General features: G+C 30.8%; 1 protein-coding gene and 1 long non-coding RNA gene across 5 annotated transcripts in view; one reads left to right on the forward strand and one right to left on the reverse strand.

Annotated features, from left to right (window-relative positions):
• Positions 1-1,576: 1,576 nt before the first annotated feature.
• Positions 1,577-16,500, forward strand: part of LOC142230616 (uncharacterized) — a 158,044-nt gene continuing 143,120 nt past the window's right edge. Inside the window, exon 1 of one of the 4 annotated variants that reach the window (XR_012720752.1) lies at positions 1,577-3,019. Coding sequence is in view for 3 of the 4 variants with exons in the window: in XM_075301251.1 (XP_075157366.1) it covers positions 2,938-3,019 (82 nt within the window). In the remaining variant the exon portion in view is untranslated. The remainder of the gene's footprint in view (positions 3,020-16,500) is intronic. The other 3 variants (XM_075301251.1, XM_075301250.1, XM_075301249.1) reach the window with 3 other exon arrangements.
• Positions 11,381-12,413, reverse strand: LOC142229948 (uncharacterized). The gene is made up of 2 exons (XR_012720536.1): positions 12,193-12,413; positions 11,381-12,117 (listed from the first exon to the last, which is right to left on the reverse strand). It is a non-coding gene; the product is annotated as an uncharacterized LOC142229948 (long non-coding RNA).

A 16,500-nucleotide genomic window follows, 5' to 3' on the forward strand; every position in this document is an offset into this window, starting at 1 on the left:
TTTCAATAAATTTTCTTCAATATAACATCTGGTTAAATCACGAAATTAATTGTTCCAATTAATTTTTTAAATGAAATATCTTTAATCACGAAATTGATAGAATCAATCACAATTTAAGAAAATTATTAAAGCATTAAAAAATATTAAAGTTAAATGATTTGATTTCAAAATACCAATTAATTTTTTGATTGAATCAAAACATTAATTGTTTTTTGCAATCAATTATATTTTTAATTGAATCAATTAAAAACATTTAATTCATGTTGATTGCAAAAATTAATTACTGTTTTAATTGACTCGATCAAAAAATTAGTTGATGTCGACCGGAAAACCTAATGTTTTAATTGATTCTATTAATTGAATCTAGTGTTTTAATTGATTCTATTAATTTAATTAAAACAGTTAAACAATTAATTAAATTTTGCAATCGACATCGATTATTTTTTAATTAAATTGTTAATTGGAACAATTAATGGTTTAACAGAAACCGCGAAAATTGTTTTAGTTGTTGTTTTAGTTTGATTAAAGAAATGATTGTATCAATTATTTTTTTTATTAAAGACGTAACTATTTTCAAGTCTTTTCTCAATTGACTTCGTGCTTTTATTTTGAAATGTGAATGTATCAAATATTTTTTTTATTAAAAAAAATCAACAATTTTTAACGGACTTACCCCCATTTTCATCAAGCTCCGTTAGTGTTCCGTTAACTAACGAACTTTTAAATCGTATTATGGACATGGCTGTCATCTTGTCTATATATTCCATATGCCAGTTAGGAACTTAACTGCCAAAATTTTTTCAGTTTACGTTAACCGGAGAGAAGATATTTGCAATTTACTTTCCGTTAACTGGTAGTTAAAGACAAACGGAGCTACATGAAAATGGTCGTTAGTCTTCCGAGTTTTATTAAAAAGTTAATTATATCAATTATTTTTTTTTTTGATTTACAAAATTTTCAATTATTGACCTAATTGACTTAATGTTTAGTTTGATTAAAATGTTAATTTATCAATTGAAAACGTTTTCAGCCTCAATTAACTTTTTAATTGGATATATTTTGATAATATTTTTTCTATAACTTATTTGTAACATGTAACATGATTTCTAAAATAACCCTACATTTTCATTCATGGTGGTTTTAGTGATAGTGATGATAGATGATAAAAAAATAGTGTTCCCCATAGAGATTTTATTGATATTATACAAATTAGTATCTTTAATTGTGCGGTCTTCAGGAAAATCTTGAATAAGATACCTTTTGAAGGATAGGGTCGAATTTTTGGATGTATTTATTTTTCTATTAATTAATTTTTTTTTCAAAAAGTCGTATTTTTATTCCAAGCGCTCTTATATTTTAATAAAATCATATTAAAAAAGTTTAACAAAACAGCTTCTCTTACTTAATGACTCAATACTGTTGATCTTAGCTTGCAACAAATGACTGCAGCTACAACAGCAACCAATTGCAACCAAATACAATCATACCGGCTTTTAGCATTTTAAGAGAAAAACAGTTTTATTCAAGCTGTTCAACAAGACAGTTGTAAAAAGCGCTCAAACTTCATAACATTTCATGTCTTACACACAAGAAAATCTGTAAAGCAAAAAAACTCGTCGAAATGAAAACTAAAATTTAGACTAGTTCGTTTGGTTTCTCTCATAGCTTTCGTCTGACAAAACTTTTACCACAACCTGGAGAGGGAGAGTGAGAGACCATACTCAACATCAATGGCAAAATTACTATGACCACAACAAAAACACCAACACAGCACACTTGTTGGCCACAAGTTGGCTTGTAACACGTCTAAGCTTGTGTTGCCTTTTTGGTAGTTCGTTTTTGTGCCGCTATTTCTTCCTCAGCTTCTGCTTCTTCTTGGCCGTTTTTGGTGTCTTTGGTTCCATGTGTGTTTTGCCATAACAAAATAGAAAGAAAAGAAAAAGAAATTTTTTCATGGCGCTGTACGCGTGCGCACGTTTGTGTACTCTGTCTGCCACACTCGAATGTTCAAAGTTAAAGCTTAAGGCTTATCGACTTCCATTGGCAATGTTTAGTCGCACTTGAATATCGGAACGGAAAGCACGATACTCTGGAAGTTGGAACTAAGACCGTTGTCCGCCAGAAAACACGAACGTCGTGTGTGTGAGAGTAGCATGCTGTTAAAATAAGACCTGCAAAACAATTCTGTTTTTGTTAAAAAAATAAAATCAAATTAAATAAAAATTTTCGTAATTATAAAATATTTGTTAAAAATATTTGTATTTGTAAATAATTCGAAAAAGATTTTAAACTGAAAGTGTTGCTATATAGTGTTAATTATTCTAAACTCACTTGGAGTAAAAACAAAAAAGAAAGTTTCCTAAAATAAAAAGCAAAGCAAACCTCAAGGAAATTTATGTAATTTGTTCCCACTGTGCTAAAAAGAAGCTAAGTCAACTTGGCTGCTCTACTGTCTAGAGGCGGCTGCTGCAACCTGCTGTGTGTGTAACGGTGACATACTTTTCCCTCTAAGAAAACTTCTCACAGCAGCTAATGAAAAAAAAAAAATACAAAAAGATAAAAATTATAAAAAAATCATAATAATACAAACAACACGACTTGTAACACAATACTGCACCTGTATAACCCTCTTGTTGATTTTACATTTTGATATTGGTGAAAGAAAATAATACCAAAAAAACCTACAGAAGAAATTAAAAAAATTTAAAAATTTCTAATTAAAATATAACTCAAGAATCTGGGATATTAATTTAAACTAGAATACGAAAATTAAGGAATAATCAATCAAGTGATCCCATGTGTTCTACAATCGTTTTACTGCCTTCAATCAATTAATCATCATCATTATAATTTTCAACACTAAAAACTACTTTGAACTTTCATCTATTGTTCAAATACTTCACTTCTACCACCTGCTGCTGCTATAATCTCGTAAAGATGCCTAAAATCACCACACATTTACTACTACTGATCATTAGCCTTTTAGGCTATTATGCACGCATCGATGCACAAAATATAGGTGAGTGTGTCATCCAGGCTGTGATTGGGGCAAAGAAGCCTGTTTTCCCATTTCAGATTTTTTTTTTTTTTTTCATTTTTCATTTTACCCAATTTGTCTTGGCATAAAAAAGCCATATTTACATTTTGTTGAAGTGATTCTTTTTGGTTGGGGATTCTATTTTAGCACCAAAAGGCAATGAATGTATGTTTAACAGGTTCTGAGTACTGTTGTTTTTTGCATTCTAAAAAAGAAATTACATAGTTCCTGTTTTATTGCTTTGCTACATCAACATTTAGGGACAAAACAATAGCAATCAATAATGAAATTTATAAATTACAAAAAAATATGTATTATAAGTTTAAAGCGTAATGGAGAACATTTTATATGAAACATGTAATTTTAAATCCATAACTTTTTTAATATTCGAACACAACTAAAAAAGTACATAGAAAAGACTTAAGACACAAGCACCAAAGTCTCCAGCAAAAAACAAGATCTACCGAAAATGTAGTTTTGATATCGCTAAAGTATTAATGAATACCTTTACAAACAGAAGACTCAAGACACAAACTATAAAATATATTGGTACTAATATTGATTAAATCATCTTGGATACCGAGGAGCTCGAATAGTGCTATATAAAAAAGACTTAAGACACAAGCACGAAAGTACCCAGCAAATACCAAAAATATAGTTCTGATATCGCTAAAGACACAAACTATAAAATATATTGGTACTAATATTGATTAAATCATCTTGGATACCGAGGTGCTCGAGTAGTATTATATACAAAAGACTTAATACACAATCACGAAAGTACCCAGCAAATACCGAAAATTTAGATTTGATATCACTAAAGAATTAATGAATCTCTTTATAAACAGAAGACTCAAGACACAAACTATAAAATATATTGGTACTAATATTGATTAAATCATCTTGGATACCGAGGAGCTCGAGTAGTATTATATACAAAGACTTAAGACACAAGCACGAAAGTACCCAGCAAATACCGAAAATGTAGTTCTGATATCGCTAAAGTATTAATGAATCTCTTTACAAACAGAAGACTAAGGACACAAACTATAAAATATATTGGTACTAATATTGATTAAATCATCTTGGATACCGAGGAGCTCGAGTAGTATTATATACAAAAGACACAAGCACGAAAGTACCCTGCAAATACCCAAAATTTAGTTTTGATATCACTAAAGTATTAATGAATCCCTTTACAAACAGAAGACTCAAGACACAAACTATAAACTATATTGGTACTAATATTGATTAAATCATCTTGGATACCGAGGAGCTCGAGTAGTATTATATACAAAAGACTTAAGACACAAGCACGAAAGTACCCAGCAAAACATAAGAGCTACCGAAAATATAGTTTGGATACCAGAAGTAATGCAAAATTGGATCATCTCCAATGAATTGTACATGGTCTTGCATTGGATCCTTTGCATTGCTATATAACTTATGCATTGGAAGTACATTTTAATGAAGAAATGGAAAAAAGCGAAAAATATTTGTTTTTCGTCAATATTTCTTTTTAATTTCATCGATACATTTTTTTCACTTTAATTTTCTTATTTTTACAATTTGAACAAATGTTTCGGTCTGACAGTGTACAGGAAAAATACCACCAAAATATTTTAAATTAAAAAGTTTATTGAAATTGAAATCGCAATCAATTAAAAAGTTAATTCCCATTCCTTATTTATTTAATTATTTGTGAAACTTCCTGGTACATCACAACAATATGTCTTATTTCTTTGCTCTAGAATCATTTTTGTTACATAGTATTTGTGACAGCGAAAACAAATATAATGAAACTTGAAAATTGATACAATTCAAATTTTAATCAAAATGTAAAATGTAGAAATTATTAAAATGATTGGAAATTTTTTACATTTTTAATTAAAATATTAATTATCCCAATTAACACCAAATACACATATACACACACCTTTAAGGTCTACCTTATCTTCTTAATTATATGGATCCGCAATCTATCCCTGAAGGAAAACGAACTCTCCCAAAACTGAGCACGGCCGAGAACCAGAAGGTAGCCATTTCCGGAGGAGAATGATTTATAGAGAGGATAAGAAATTTATTAAAAATTATATTCGGAAATAATTAGGTTGGACTCAAATCCAAATATAATTATAACGGGAAAATTCATAAGAAAGTATAAACTCTTGTAAAATTACAAGAAAATTTTTTCATCAGATGGCCGAGTCAGGAGCTACAACATTTAGGAGCCACCGTGGTGCAATGGTTAGCATGCCCGCCTTGCATACACAAGGTCGTGGGTTCGATTCCTGCTTCGACCGAACAGCAAAAAGTTTTTCAGCGGTGGATTGTCCCACCTCAGTAATGCTGGTGACATTTCTGAGGGTTTCAAAGCTTCTCTAAGTGGTTTCACTGCAATGTGGAACGCCGTTCGGACTCGGCTATAAAAAGGAGGTCCCTTGTCATTGAGCTTAACATGGAATCGGGCAGCACTCAGTGATAAGAGAGAAGTTCACCAATGTGGTATCACAATGGACTGAATAGTCTAAGTGAGCCTGATACATCGGGCTGCCACCTAACCTACCTAACCTAACCTAATCTACAACATTGCTTAATACCACAAAAAAGAATTCACAGCATTTTTTGAGATACGAAAATTGCAAAAAAGTCCTCAAAATCAAATTTGGCGACAAAATTTTAGAAGCTCATAAAAGACAAACGGCAACGAATCTGGCAAAATCCAGAAATTACTTTTCCTTTCATCGAGTCCGAACGACGTTCACATTGCAGTGGAACCACTTAGAGAAGCTTTGAAGCATTCAGAAATGTCATCATCATTACTAAGAGGAAACAATACACCGACGAAAAACTGTTGATGTTTGGTCGAAACTGGTGTTGAACCCCAATCCTATATATGCAAGGCGAACATGCTAACCATTGCACGTAAAAAAATAATTGAAGGTGCCGGAAAAATGCAATTAATTTCCTATTCAAGTACATTTGTTTCTAATTAGTTCTGTGATTGTTACTATAATTTTCGTGATTGAAGAAATCTCAATTAAAAAATTAAATTGGATCAATTAATTTCGTGATTGAATCAGACAAAAAATAGTTTTCTGCGTGAATTGAACCTGGCACCATAACAGAGTTGTGAGTTGAATCTTACACCATTAAATCATTTTTTTTTGATATTTTTCTGTGTATCGGAAATGTCATATCAATAGCTGAGCGGATGCAGCTCACATCTTTTATTTCACATATACACGCAAAGAAAAAAACGTTTGGAAAACGTGTACCAAGAACGTGATTCTATTGTTAGAGTTTTTTGAATTTCTTCGAAAAATGTAAACTTTTATAACCAAACAAAAAAAAAAATCGTTTGTTAAAAAAATTTTATTTTTTTTTCGATGAAAAAAAATTATTTTTGAACCAATAACACAGTCCATTTCGTTTATATCTGACTTTAAGTCTCTAATAAGACATATTTTACAGTTTCATAGTAAAAATTTAATATTTTGGTATGTTATGTTGAAGGCGGACGTACCAACCACTGCTCCACGATGTCCAACTAAATGTATGTTTCTGTTAAATAAAATTTGTTTAATCGGCTCGTGAGCGCCGTAAACTATGCTATATAAATATAACTTATAACGATAATTGTCTATTGATGACAATAACATTAACGGAGTCCAGTGGATAGTGTGTTGGCTTCCAAATTGCATGGTCCGCGGTTCGATTCTCCGTCCAGACGAAAGGTAAAATTTAAAAAAATTTATAAAATTGATTAATTTCTTATACATTGCTTGTATAACAGAAAAAGATGCTAAACTAAAAAAAAACTTCTTGGAAATGAGAAAGATGTGAGGGAAAATTCAATTATCCAGAAAAGAATGTTTTTTTTGAGTTAGTCTTTAAGAAATTGTTTTTACATCCTGGAAAAGAATAAACGTTTATCACAAAAAGTATACTTTTGTGATACTTTATATATATACTTTTCTTCCAAATAAACTTCCTTACAGCGAAAAGCAAATGAGACACGATCTTTGTTTGTCTAAAATTTCGTTTGTGAGGAAAGAATTTTTTTTGCGTGTATATAATTCAAATTTAAAATGATGCACAACATCCTGAAGTAAAACCGAAAGTTTATTTTTAATTATACTTTAAACTCCTTATTACAGAGATCCCTGACATTGGTTTAAAAAAAAGATGTTTCATTTATGATATTAGATACGCCTTTCTAATTTCAATGATGTATCGAAATATATTCCAGACAAAATTAAAACACAAAAAAATCTCTACACTACGATTTATCTTCATATCGCCTTATTATTCGGTATCTTCCTTTCATTTTTGTATTGATGGGTTTTTGTATTGGAATATCATGCAAGGTTACAACCTTAAAGTAAAATAATACGCATTTTGAATACTAAAACAAATAAGCGAAACTAATTGTATTCAAAAGCTTTCAAGGTTACATAAATAAATCATTTGCATCTCATAGATAATTTCATCCTAAATACAAATCCCTTCGCATTTATATGCCACAAATCGAAAATATTTTTTGTTAGTTGTCTATTTTTTGAGACCGTGTGTTAAATTGTATGATTGAAAGTATCAAAGATGACTTTGTATTTGAATGGTAATACAAGTAATTCATATTTTACAAAGTGCTTTATTTTACACTGCTAAACATTTAGGAAACAAAGAATAAGAAGCATTTGTTTAGTTTTTAAATAAATATTTTGGTATTTAACTTATAATTACATTTCAAAATATAACTTTTAATTTTTTCTGTATATTAAATTTTTCTGTATATTAAATTATTATCGATAATCATAATATATTAACCCATTACCGCCTTCTATCCCCATATGAGGACACCTATTTAAAGACAAACAACTATGAGCTATCCGTTATTTTTGTAATTTTAAATTATATTTTTTTTATTATTAGGAAAACTTTTGTAAAATACTTTCAATAGTTTTATGTGTACCAATCTTAAATCTATAAATCTTCACATCGATTGTGTGTAGATAAAACTGTTAAGTTTATTGTAATAAAAAGATAAAAAGTGTACTACCAGGAAATGAAGATTTTTGGAGAATTTCTTACTAAATCTGCCCAATGTCTTCACATGGGGACACCCCTTTTTCTAAAATTTGTCAGTTTCTTTTAAATCTTTTTTTAGTCGTTACTGTGTTAATAAAAATCCATAAAATCAATTTTTGTCCGGAAGTTTCGTTTTGCGCGTTAATGGGTTAAACTTGAAATTGAAATTGTTTATAAGAAATTATTAATTTGGTACAAATTTTCTAACGATGTTAATATTAGAGTTATTATTTTTTGGTTCTTGTAGAAATACTAAGAAGGAGCCTTTGACTAAAATGCAAATGCGAAGAGGAGATCCTTATTAACTGATACAATAAACTTTTTAATTAAATTATGAGATAAAGTCACTATAAACAAGTATATGCTGTAGTAAGTTCGGCCCGCCCGAATCTTAAATACCCACCACCATGAATCAAATATAATAGTTTCCTTTGAAAAATTCAGGTGGGCTTAATGAAAGATATTTTCCCAAGCAGATCAATTCAACCAGTACGCTTCCCACAGATAAATGTTTAGATTTTACTTATGAAGACTAGATCAGATACTGAATTTATAAGAACCATTTTTGTTTGAATTTTAGAGGAATCATAAACATCTCTTGTAAGTGTGCAAGAAAATGATGAAAAAACGCCTTGATTTGAAATCTAAAATCTATAGATTTTCATCCCAAATATTTAAATGATTACGAGAAGTAAAATCTGGAAATTTTTCATTCAGTTTCAATAAGTGAAATCGGTCTATATGGAGGCCTTACCAAATGGACCGATAAAACTAAATCATAACATATAAACTTTGTTATGGGCCTAAGATGCCAGTATATTTTCAATTTGTGGCAAATCGGATAAAAACTACAATTTCTAGAAACCCTAGGAAGTAAATCGGGAATTCCGTGTAATGGGGCCTATATCGAAACATGGTCCGATAATCACCATTTTCGGCACATCTCTTTATTTTCCTAGAATACCTCTAGATTTCCAATTTCAGGCAAATTGGGTAATAACTACGGAGATCGGTCTATATGGGGGCTATATCAAAACATGGACCGGTACTCAAAATTTTCGACACACGTCCTTATGGTCCTAGAATACCTCTAGATTTCAAATTTCAGACAAATTGGATAAAAACTACGGATTCTAGAAGCCCAAGAAGTAAAATCGGGAGATCGGTCTATAGGGGGCTATATCAAAACATGGACCGATACTCACCATTTTAGGCACACCTCTTTATGGTTCTAGAATACCTCTAGATTTCCAATTTGAGGCAAATTTGGGAAAAAATTACGGATTCTAAAAGACCAAGAAGTAAAATCGGGCGATCGGTCTATATGGGGGCTATATCAAAACATGGACCGATACACCACATTTTCGGCACACCTCTTTGAGGTCCTAAAATACCTCAAGATTTCCAAATTCAGGCAAATTGGATAAAAACTACGGATTCTAGTAGCCCAAGAAATAAAATCGGATAATCGGGAGATCGGTTTATATGGGGGCTACACCAAAACATCGACCGATACACCCTATGTGCGACACACCAATTTATGGTCCCAAAATACCTCTAGATTTTTAATGTCTGGCAAATTGGATAAAAACTATGGATTCTAGAAGTAAAATCGGAAGATCGGTCTATATGGTGGCTATACCAAAATATAGACCGATACACCCCATTTTCGCCACACCTCTTCGTGGTCTTAAAATACCTCTATATTTCAAATTTCAGGCAAATCGTATAGTAAATACAGATTCTAGAAGCCCATGAAGCAAAATCGGGAAATCGGTCCATATGGGGGCTATACCAAAACATGGACCGATAGGCACCAACAACAGACAGACTGACGGACATGCTTATATCGTCTTAGAATTTCTCCCTGATCAAGAATATATATATGCTTTATGTAGTCGGAAATCGATATTTCAATGTGTTACAAATGGAATGACAAACTTATTATACCCCTGTCACCATTCTATGGTGGTGGGTATAAAAATAGCATAGACACTTTTAACGTTTTAAATTAAAATGTTAATTAATAAAATTATTAATTATCCCATTCAATATTTTATCAAATAAAAAAGTATTTCCAATTAAAAATATAATTGAAAATATAAAAAAATTATTTAAAAAAAAATAATAATTGATTGTACGATCAAGATCAATTAGATTCCAATTGAACTAATTAAGAAATTAATTTGAAGTAAGCTGTCATAAGTAGTATAAGATATGTAATGTCCAACTACACTTCATAATTTTTTTGAATTTAACACAGGACCCTTTATGTCTAGTTTCTCCCGATGAAGGTGCTCAATCGTTGGACGTGGAAAAACAGGATACGAGGTATGGGTCGAAATAAATTTTTAAATAATACGAGATCTAGGTAGACAGGGAGCCGTTGATCGCTAGCTAGCAGCCGGGTGGGGGGGTTCGGGTCCCCTAGATTCTCTGATATCCTTCAATCCTGGACATAAACAAAATTATTATAGACTCCCTAAAGACATGAAATAGAACACGATGGAATATCTAACCACACATAACAAAACCCCAAATGGTTAGAATTAATGTTAAACAAATTATCTAGGAGGAAAGTTGTTTTGTAAGGAATTCCTGGTGTTCTGGAATCCTTGGCCTCTTTACCCTTATCCCTGCCATGGTATTAGTGGCCTACAATGTTACTAATACCCCTACTCAGATATTACCCTACCTTTACATCACCCACGTAAGAATATTGAAAAGTTTAAGGATTCATTTTAAAAATTATTTTCATTATATTTCTAATATTTTAATTAAAGTACATAATACGAGTTTTCAAAAATATCTGGTAGTTAAATAAACAATTAAATTCAAGGACAATTGTAAGAGCATATTGCAAAATCGTTTAGATAAATTTTGTGATTGTAAATTCTCTTTCCACGGAATTTTAACTGAAATTATATTAAGAAAAAATAAACTACAAATATCCTGTGGCAGGACTCTAATATTTGTTAAATTTAGACATGAAGTATTTTAGTGAGGATCAGTTAAATTAACGTGGAAAGGATACTAATTCCAAGGATTTTATATTTTTTTTTTTAAGTTTTTTTTTTCTTTTTTTTTCTACTAAATTTTGGGAATTATTAATTCAAAATTTTCGAAATTCTATTAATTAAACTTTCTTAGTGATTTTTTTTTCTCATTTTCATTTTTTTTTTCATATGCATGTAAATCAAATTTATCAATGTTATTTTTATATCAAAACTTACTTTTTTTTTTGTTTTGTTGTTTTCAGTTTGTGTTATTTTGTTCCTTGGTTGTGGGTTTTAGCCAAAGTTAAGAACTTAACATTCGATGGTGATCTCCGAGGCCTCGTTGAACATGGTCGTATGTTGTTGTTTTTGCTGTTGAACTTTACTTTACTTTCCTTAGCTAGCTATAAATTGGTTAATAAGAATGAAATTGATAAATTGATGATTTTATGCATATGCCTGGCTGATAAAATTGTAATAATTAAATTCATACATATATAACAACATTCTGGGGGTTTGAACTTGGATCGCTAGATATGGTTGGTTTTCAGTCGGCGCTTTAGCGCTCTGGGCTAGCGGCTGATGTGGCCGATATGCAGCATTTGCAAGACATGGATCACTGGGCGTCAATGGTGGTCTCGTTGAACAAACCACCAGCTGGTGAGAGAGTTATTTTTAGATTCTCTCCAATTGGGTGATATACTCTCACACAACAGAGTATCTATGAGTGGCTAAAAGCTTCCGCCTGTTGATAGGCCTTTGGTTGAGAATGGGCACACTCTTGGACAAAAGGATAGGAGCACTGGGCTTTGGTATTTCCAGGTGTATCACCGAATCCTCCGATGATTGTTGGTTACAATTTCGCCTCACAGAAATTTATCAGAACAGAAATTCTTCTTATTTACTGTTGTGGAAATAACTCATAAACGAGGAATTTCTTTAGGTTACTTCAGGGTGGGAAACCCTCTCCAAAATTAATGAAATTGCGTTTATCTGTTACAAAAAAAAAAATAGATTTTTTTTTTTTTGTAAATTTCCACACCACTGTCATGCTTTAAAAACTCTTACCTCAAAAAAGAAATAAAATTCAGCCTTTAAACATTTACAGCATGAATACCCAAAAACAAAATTTCGCGCAAATAATAAATTGGCAGGAATTTAATGCCTCTTAATTGAAAACTCCCTCAAATTACCTAAAGGAAATTAGGCAAATTATATCAGATTCACAATAACTTTTTGCACTAGATTTACCGCAATAATTTAAGGTAGAATTTTGAAAAAAAAATTCAATTATGAACAATTGGTTCTCGTTCAATTGTTACAGCTTTCAATTCTTACATTCAAACACTTATTATTGAGAATGTTTCCTGTACTGCGCTTGAAAAACAAAAGCAAGCTCATACCCTGGTGCAATTTTATTTATATGAGCTGAGGAACTAGATCACTTCCCACCACTAAGATCAATATAGGAATGGTGTGAAATTTGAAAGATATCGACCGCTATGTTCTAAAAAAAATACAGTTTTAGTTCTCACACTTTGGTCAACAATTACCTGAGAATAGTTTGTCTCATGACCGTTTGCCCTTGGCTCGAAATGACAATAAGAAAAATATGAATTATAAAATAAAAAAAAAGAAAAAATACTAATAGTAATTATAAAAAAAAACAACCCTCGCTGGGGTTTGAACCGGGGTCACCAGTCATTCGAGGCCAACGTTCTACCAACCAAGCCATTGCAACCCATGAGAGACCTGCTGACTAAAACAATGTTTACCCCGTTGGACTTCGAAATCCTACAGATGTTTCTACTTGGAGAGTAAAGAGCAAAGCCATTGAGAGTCAAATTGTAGTTATATATACCCGTATATACGTTATTGGGCCAAACTCTGTACAAGACCCATCAAACATTTCAGTGACTACATCATAGTGATATACATTTACATGTAAGACAAAAAAAAATATTCATCACAGATAACTACGTTAAAAAACGTAATATTGTAGGATCGTTTACATCCGAATATCGGGTAAACAAAATAAAGAAGAAGTCGATAAACTCATTACTCAGGCGGATGTTATAATGAATTATTGAATAATTTAATCCAAGTTTATGTCTTAAGTCTTTTGTTATTTATGTGAAATAAATCAATTCCCACCTAAACGATAAAATTATTATTTATATATTTGTCAAAAAATGATTGCTAATAGCAAATATAAATTGCCCAAAAGAGGATTATATTCTTGTTTCAATGCGATATACAAGATAACAAATCCTAAATTCTAAGTGAAAATAATTTCTTCATTTGCAATTTTTCGACGACTTTATTCTTTTATTTTGTTATTGCTGTATTTTTTAATATATAAATTTGGTCCTATTTTCTATCTTATTGTCCACACCTGCTTTCAACAGTTTTGCAATAAAACTTATTCACGTTTTTCTTCGTTTCCCCCCCAAAAAACAAAAAGAACTTTGGCTTGAATGACTTCTTATAGCTAGGCCAATGAAGGCCAAAGACAAGAAAAAAAAATTGTGAAGCAAACAGACATTCCGGCAACTATGTAAAGAAGAAGAAAAAAATTAACTTTATTTCATTGTGACTGACCATTAAACCTAAGTGTCTTGTTAAGTTGGTCAATTTGTTGATGAAGTAAGTTGTGTCAATTAGTGGTTGCTGTTTGTCTGCCCATCCATTTCTCTGTCTGTCTGCGGTAAAGGTGTTCTTCTTTCTTTTTGTACTTCACGAAAGCGTTATATTCTTTTGTCCAGTTAGCTAATTCTAATGAGTAAATATTTATTTTAACATATACTTGGTGAATTTAAATGTATTTGTGAAAGTTGATAACGAATTTCTTTGGTGACTTGTCTACCGTAATATGTATGTTAAGAATGTTTTTTTTTTTTTGAAGAGTTAAAAACCTTGCAAAAGTCACCAAAATTTTTATTATTCAAATAATTTAGTTGCAAAGTCCAATTTGTGTTTTTGCTCCAGGAAATAAAATGTTTATTCTTTAAGTGTTTTATATATTTTTGGTTATTATATGGGCGACATTTTACAAAATATTGGACGTTATGAATATGGGCCCCAAAACCTAAAAGAAATAAGACCCCAAACATTTTTATAGAAAACAATAACACCAATTTTTATGTTTTTAGGGGATTAAGTTCATGTTATATTTGGGCCCGTTTTTATTATGGAAATAAATCCCAATATTTCAAATGTAAATAAACTCCAATTTACCTTTTGAAATTTTGTTTCGTTTTCACGAAAATTAGCCCCAAAACCTAAAAGAAGTAAGACCGAAAAAATTTTATACAAAACAATAACACCAATTTTTTATGTTTTTTGGGGATTAAGTTCAATTTATATGTGGGCCCGTTTTTATTATGGAAATAAACCTCAATATGACAAATGTAAATAAACCCCAATTTACCTTTTGGGATTATGTTTCGTTTTGATGTGGGGCAATGGTGGCAACTATTCACATTTTTGTTGTTCCGAATAGCATAGTATCGCATCAAATTTGCATTTTGGAGGAAATCCGTTCCGATTTCTGGTGGACCCATTTGCACTGAGATACAATTTTTCATACTCATAACGATTTTGGTAAAAAAGTGACATTCATAATAACCCATTGCAGATGAACCTAAGCGTATAGAAATTCCGTTGGTTATACGCCAATTTATTTTATAATTTCAAATCATTTCCAGGCAAATTCAACCTCATAATAACATAGCATTATTTCATTTATTGTTCGCATCATTAGACGGACTCTACATTACACTTCAGCACAAACAACAAGTATGAAAAAGAAAAACAGGTGCAGCTGTAAATGATATTTTTGCGCTTAGTTATGACGAACAAAAAAAAATTGTTTAATATCTTTATGTATAGCTGCTTTATAAATGCCGAGAGAAAAAAACCCAACTGCTAATAAAAAAATTACTTGGCCGATGGTGTGTGTCCAAGTTTTCATTGCACATAAAAGTCTATAATTTACTACATTTGAATTTGAGTAGAGTTTAGTTTTTATTGTGGAAAGAGTCTACTTAAGCCTTTTAATGTGTTTCTTTTGGCGCAACAACGCCTCACATTTTGGGTCAATGAAAGTGTGAAAAATATTTGAAATATTTTTGTTGCAATTTTAATTATGGTGTGTGTGTGTGCGCGCGCGATAACAAAGGTGTGCATTTGTTTGACAAAGTTGAGAAAATTGCCTACAAATAAATGTTTGCAATTTAGTGAGACAGAATTGAGAAAATTACCTTCAAGTAAATGTATAACATTTAGTGTAAGTCGTTTTTTTTTTTTACTGGAGATTATTAATGCGTTAAGAAATAACTGATAATCAAAGTAAAATTGTATACAGTTTTGATAAATAAGATAAATTTAAAAAAAAATCAAACATTTTATTTATTCTGATAGCATGAATAAAATATGTAGCGTTTTGAAATTAGGAACAGGTTCAAAGATTATCGGCTAACGGTAAGGAAGCGAATCTGGTATTCTTTAACACAATGTACCAAAAATAGTCCATATTGATACATTTCTAATAAAGTTTATCGTACATTTTGAAATTATCATACCCATAAAGGAACTTTTTGAAAATAGTCTACATCTGTCCAAAGGGTTTTCCAATAAGAGGTTTTATTGTGGTATTCAAATGAAATGTAATGTTTGGGGCACATTGAAAAAAAATATTGCTGTGCATTTAAGGATTTTATGTCCTTAAAATACGAATGCGAATTTTGCTTGGTATACCAGCAAAATTCGCAAGTTGTACAAAAGTCGATAAGCTGTCTTTATAGTTAAGTGATTCGTCTTAAAACTGGATGCCTTTATATAAAAGAAATTTTTTTTTGACTAACTAACTTGACTTTATTAATTCTGAAAATTTTTCAAAATAAATAAAATCATCTTTAAATTTGTTGACATTTTGTCTCTTGGCTACAAAGCTAAAAATCGTTCAAAAAATAGGAGATGTATTTCAAAACTCTATTTTAAAGATGTTTTTACTTGAGACATGGCATAAATTTTACCTGAAGTCGTCTATGAATTTCGAAATTTAAGTTTTTGTTAAAGGACTTTGATAGGACATGAGGAAAAAGGCTGAAAAATGAATACATTAAGAATTATTTCCTCGAATCAAGTACGAAAAACGCAAACTAAACTAAATTTAATTCTCCGCTGTTTTGGCCCGGAATAAATACCAAAATAATTAATGTATAGACAAAATCTTTAAAATTGGAAATGATTTTTTTTCAGTGTAAGTAATCGGATATTTATTTCATAATAAATAGAAAGGTATTCCGTAATGAGAAGCTTCCATGATGATACTTAAAGGACCATTTCATTTCCATGAAATTTTTTATAACCAAA

This window comes from Haematobia irritans, chromosome 3, assembly GCF_050003625.1.
Source record: "Haematobia irritans isolate KBUSLIRL chromosome 3, ASM5000362v1, whole genome shotgun sequence".
NCBI classification, from domain to species: domain Eukaryota; kingdom Metazoa; phylum Arthropoda; class Insecta; order Diptera; family Muscidae; genus Haematobia; species Haematobia irritans.